Source organism: Cydia splendana, chromosome 1, assembly GCF_910591565.1.
Source record: "Cydia splendana chromosome 1, ilCydSple1.2, whole genome shotgun sequence".
NCBI classification, from domain to species: Eukaryota; Metazoa; Arthropoda; class Insecta; order Lepidoptera; family Tortricidae; genus Cydia; species Cydia splendana.
The window spans coordinates 22,169,807-22,174,787 of record NC_085960.1 but is presented as its reverse complement, the minus strand read 5'-3'; the positions used below and the strand labels follow the sequence as shown (position 1 = coordinate 22,174,787).

The window sequence follows — 4,981 nt, the reverse complement described above, 5'->3', positions numbered from 1 at the left end:
AAAGCTCTTAAGTTATGATGATGATGATGATGATGAGGTAATACTAACAATTTCTAACCTAAAGCTGTGAAGGTTATAAACAGTGCTAATATTTATAAAGTTTTGATTTTTCTTTTCTTAACGGTGTTTAGCTTGAAAATATTGTAAAAACATGCTTACTACCTTCATATCATAATACTCGTACATCGACACTTGACTTAAAATATCGTAATATTATTCAAAATATTATGATTTTTCACGCAGAGCAGCCAAAACAAGAAGGAAGTCGTTTTTTTTCCAGGTCCACTGACCGGTGAGCCGAGACTTAAAATGGAACTAACTTAATAATGGCGGTTCCATAGCTCGATATCGTGCGTAATGGTAACATTCCATTTCTAACCGCAGCTGCACTACCGGTACTGAACGCGTCGCTGTCATTGTCAATTTCTATAGTAAAATTGACAGTAATGCAGCTGCGGTTATAAATGGAATGTTACCATAACTCACGCACCCCGCCCCGAGGTTCATCTTTAACTCGGTCTCCCCTACCTACAGATGTTGCAAAAAGAATCAACCGTGTGCGGTCATTAATGAATAATAAAACGACAGTAATATTCGGTTTAGAAATAGAAATAGAAATAGTTTATTCGTGGCATGAAAAAAAAAAAGAAGGAAAAAAGGAGGTTTAGCATTTTAGTCTTCAGTTTTATTGCAACTGTATTCGGTTACAGAAACTCCTAGCTCGTGACAAGATATCTGATCTTCTTCTTTTGTCATACGCAATCGCGCAACATACGAGCCGCACATCTCGTGGTTCAACATTTCTTTCGTGTGCTCCAAATTGAGTACCATATCTTTTACTTCATATTTTTTCTGGAACAATCATAGAATTTAGAATATAATAAGATATTCAGCGAGGTTTCAAGAGGTTGCCAAGAGAATTCGTCGCGACTTTATTAAAACTTATTTCCTAAGTAAGTTAAGCTATCCTGAATCACGGCTTATAAAGATCCGGCATGTTTTAATTATTTTTTTGTTGAATTTCGATGTATATTTACTTCTTCAACTGTCACTTTAGACGAAATATATTACTTACGTGATTTGTCCTTACGTGATTATTTCAAATGTCTTCGAAACAATTAAAATAAACAGAGGTCCGCTACAAGATAAAAAAATATTGGTAATTACCACTGGTATAGGGCATGCTTCTATCTTCATTGCATCAATCAAAGGAAACCACGGTGTGTTGGTGTCTTTTATGCTGGCACATATGTCACCCTGGGCATGGTACAGGTATTCCTTTCCAATATCCATGATTTTCCATATTTCGACATTCATCTGTAAAAACACAATCAACGTGCACCTACTCAATGAAATCTTAGTCACGTAAGGAGTCAAATGAAACTAGGTAAAATTCGTGTATGAAGTTTGAGGTATTATGAGCTGAGGAAGCGAGAGGGTGTGCACCGCATCCCTGCGGGGACTTAGAAAGTGAGCGGGATGATTCCTCTAACTTCGTGCGCGAACTTTACAATTTGCCGCAAATGGTTGATTACAGGTTTCAATGAAAGGCAAATGCAATGAAAAATATCATACGGAAACTAGACTATATTTCTAATGACAGACATCAAGAAAACCTTAAAAGGATAAAGTTGGCTTGATAGAAAAAAAAATACGAAAACGTGTCTAATTTTCGTTACCCTGCATCCCATATCAGTATATTATAATTTTAGTATAAAATAGCTAGCCATATATCCGATGGATTTGACCAGCAAAATTTTAATCAGCAGTACACTTTCAGAGTTACTGAGGTAAAACATCAAAACCCGCGCGATCGTAAAGTCTTCCGTCGCAAGTTTCGCGCGGCGCGCCATATTTTTTTGTTCCTTTCTAATTTCCTGGCTGTACGCGCCCTCTTAAGTTCCTAATGTTATTGAAACAATACAATATTGTTTAACTACGAAATGTAATTTCAATTCTACGTAATTTTGTAGATAAACAGCATTGTACTTGTCTTAGGAAAAAAAATGATGTAAGGACTTTTATAAATGTTTATTTTCATCTGTTTTATCCTTAGAGGATAATAATATAACCAAACGGCGTAGCCATTAACAGGCGTTCCCCTCTGTCGAAAATAGGCGGCCTATGGTCATACACATTGTATGGACTGACGTTTATCCGACATAGCTATTTTTACGTTACGTAACATACATTTGACGTGCCCCGCCCCTCCCCCGCAAACATCGGCAAACTGTTTTGTACAGAAAATTACAGACAAGGCGTCTCCGTTTGGTTATATCCTCCAAGGTTTTATCAATTACTAGCTTTTGCCGGCGACTTCGTCTGCGTGGAATTAGTGACAGCAGCCAAAGTAGGTATAGCGACTGGATAATGCTAATAGCAATCATTCAATTAGCGCATTGCTTACTTCAATTATTAGGCAATTCATTAACTCTTTTAATTCCACCCCCCTTTTCACTCTCTTCAGGGATGATTTCCTACATAAAAACTATCCTATGTCCGGGAACCGGGACTCAAAATATCTCTATACCAAATTTCAACTAAATCGGTTCAGCGGCTTAAGCGTGAAGAGGTAACAGACAGACAGACAGACAGACAGACAGACAGACAGACAGACAAACTTTCGCCTTTATAATATTAGAATGGATATGGATATACTATACCACTGTTCCATCCTCTATTTCGGCGTCAAGCCCGACCATTCCTTGCAAGCCCAATTCCCCCTCCTTTCCATCCACCATACCTAGCTCGAGCGGGTCGCATTTCATGACCTCATTTTCAAAATCGGCACAGGGCCAGACATCTTCTGAAAATTCTGCACGGTAACATTCCTGTAAACAACAACAAAACGTAGGTATCTACTTGTTGTGAGTAGACCGTTATAAATATAAGGTAACGTACTAGTGCTCGACATGCTAATGCCCAATAGATGACACCTTGCTGTCACCTCTATTGACAATTACTTAAGTTTCAAGTTGACATGTACTGGAACAGCGTCGAGCACCAGTACGTTTACCTTATCCGTTAGGTAAGCCATCATAAAAGTAATTTATCACTATAATGTGGATATTAAAATAATATACCTATGGAAATAATGCAAAAATACAGGACCTGAAAGTTTCAAAATATTAGTTTTTTTTTTACTTCTAAAAAGGCAATAAGTAAGGATCTTTACATTTTAACCAAAAATATATTGTATAGCTACTATGTACATTAATGCAATATTTTATCGACAAAAACGCAATTTTCTTATTTTGTCCATACTTCAAGATGGACTCTCAGTGACCTTGACGTCACGTTCACTTATTGTTTTGTTAGGAGCGTTTCGCGTGTGAAGTACGACTGTCGGACTTTGACTATCATTTATACAGGGTGATTCAGGAGACGTGAGCAGGACTAACACTGCGCATATCGTTAATTATAAGCAACTGTTTCGTATCAGTATTAGTGAGGTTAACGTTAATTTTCTAGTCGTGTTGAAAAAAAAAGTTTTGAATTTTTTTACGACATGCATGGTCACCCTAAAATTAGAATACTAAACTACCGATATTCTGTGTCAAATTGAATGTCATTACTGTCATCACGGTCTGGTTACTTTTGAAAACTCGTATCTCACTCAAGTTTGACATTTTATTTTCTTCGTAATCAAAATGCCATTACGGTTAAAGAGGTTTTATGTTGATTAATTAGGTCCTGTAGGGTGACCATGATTGTTGAGAATTAAATTTGCCCTCACCAAAAAGTAACAAAATAGGAAAAAGTGTTGTTGTTTCTCCTAAATACGACGGTGATCGATCAATTATCAGTTACTGAGTGTGCAGGATTAGTCCTGCTCACGTCTCATGAATCATCCTGTATATGAGATACCATAAATGAAAATTTGTCATCTAGCCTATTATGTTACTCTTCGAAGGCCGCAAAAATATGTGACACGCTCTTATGGCTCTACAAATTAAGATCGTGTCAGATATTTTTGCGGCCTCTGTTGTGTAACATATTATTGCAGGTGGTTGTGCCTAGGTACAGTACTTACATCTCCCTTAGTAGTTCCAAATAAAGTTACGAAGAAATATAATGTTTTCACCGCAATGTACTCGCACTTCATTCTTTGACCAACCAATAAATGAGCTAGGTTCAGAAAATATAGTGTCATTTTACCTGTACTAAACCTTATATAGAATGCGCGATAAACATCTATAAACAAAGTGTAGCTGTTTTTGATCAGTGATTGTGATATGGTTTTTGAGATCGCAGCGAGTAATGAGTTTGCATGTCATGTTGTACTCATATCAGTCGACAACAATATTGCGTGCGCTTCCTACCAACATTCTTATAGATAAAACGTATAACTAGAGATCCCTACAATTTTAACAGGGAATTGAAATGTCGTCGGTGATGTTAACAAGAGCAGTGGTGGTGCTATGCCCGGGGTGGAACCCAGATTGGAAAGGGTTAAAAAGGTTGTGTCTATTGAGATGAGAAGAGAGACGTCTATTAGCAAAGTGTTCAATTAATCGTAGAAAAGTGGATTGCGAGCTCTACTAAACGTCATGACCGCACACTTTGTTGTTGTATTAAGACGTGTAACTTATTTTTGATACTCCACAGGTGAACTCTGTCTACGTCTTCCTGGAGAGATAAACAGTCTGATATGCCTTGGATACAGCAAGCATCTAGCAGATCCAAGAACAGATGGTAAGTAAGTCATAGATCATGATTCCAAAAAGTAATGGCCCACGAATGGAACCCTGGCTTACTCGGGACATGGTCTGAAAGGTCTTGGATACAAAGCATCCATGCTGCACGTACTGTACCCTGTCACGCAAATCGCTAGCGACAAATTGAAGCAGCTGGGGGGGAATCCGATTTTGCACCGCTTTTTCAGTAACACGTCGTTATCTATTCGGTCGAAGGCTTTTTTAAAGTCAAAATACAGCACGACTACCTGTACCGTAAACCGGGGTTACTTTGATTTGCGGGT

General features: G+C 37.8%; 1 protein-coding gene across 1 annotated transcript; it reads right to left on the bottom strand.

The window, feature by feature from the left end:
• Positions 1-645: 645 nt before the first annotated feature.
• LOC134792027 (uncharacterized) lies at positions 646-4,341 on the bottom strand. Its single transcript, XM_063763151.1, has 4 exons — positions 4,034-4,341; positions 2,664-2,831; positions 1,168-1,317; positions 646-852 (listed from the first exon to the last, which is right to left on the bottom strand). Exons 1-4 carry the CDS (start codon positions 4,151-4,153, stop codon positions 673-675), a joined length of 618 nt encoding a protein of 205 aa, XP_063619221.1. The 5' UTR covers positions 4,154-4,341; the 3' UTR covers positions 646-672.
• Between the last annotated feature and the right edge of the window lie 640 nt (positions 4,342-4,981).

What these genes read in the sequence shown, in the direction of transcription:
- LOC134792027 (XM_063763151.1), bottom strand. Translation starts at nt 4,153, where the DNA reads ATGACACTATATTTTCTGAACCTAGCTCATTTATTGGTTGGTCAAAGA. An exon ending in TTGGAACTACTAAGGGAGAT is followed by an intron (nt 2,832 to 4,033) that starts GTAAGTACTGTA and finishes TGTTGTTTACAG; the next exon opens with GAATGTTACCGTGCAGAATT. An exon ending in AAATAGAGGATGGAACAGTG is followed by an intron (nt 1,318 to 2,663) that starts GTATAGTATATC and finishes GTGTTTTTACAG; the next exon opens with ATGAATGTCGAAATATGGAA.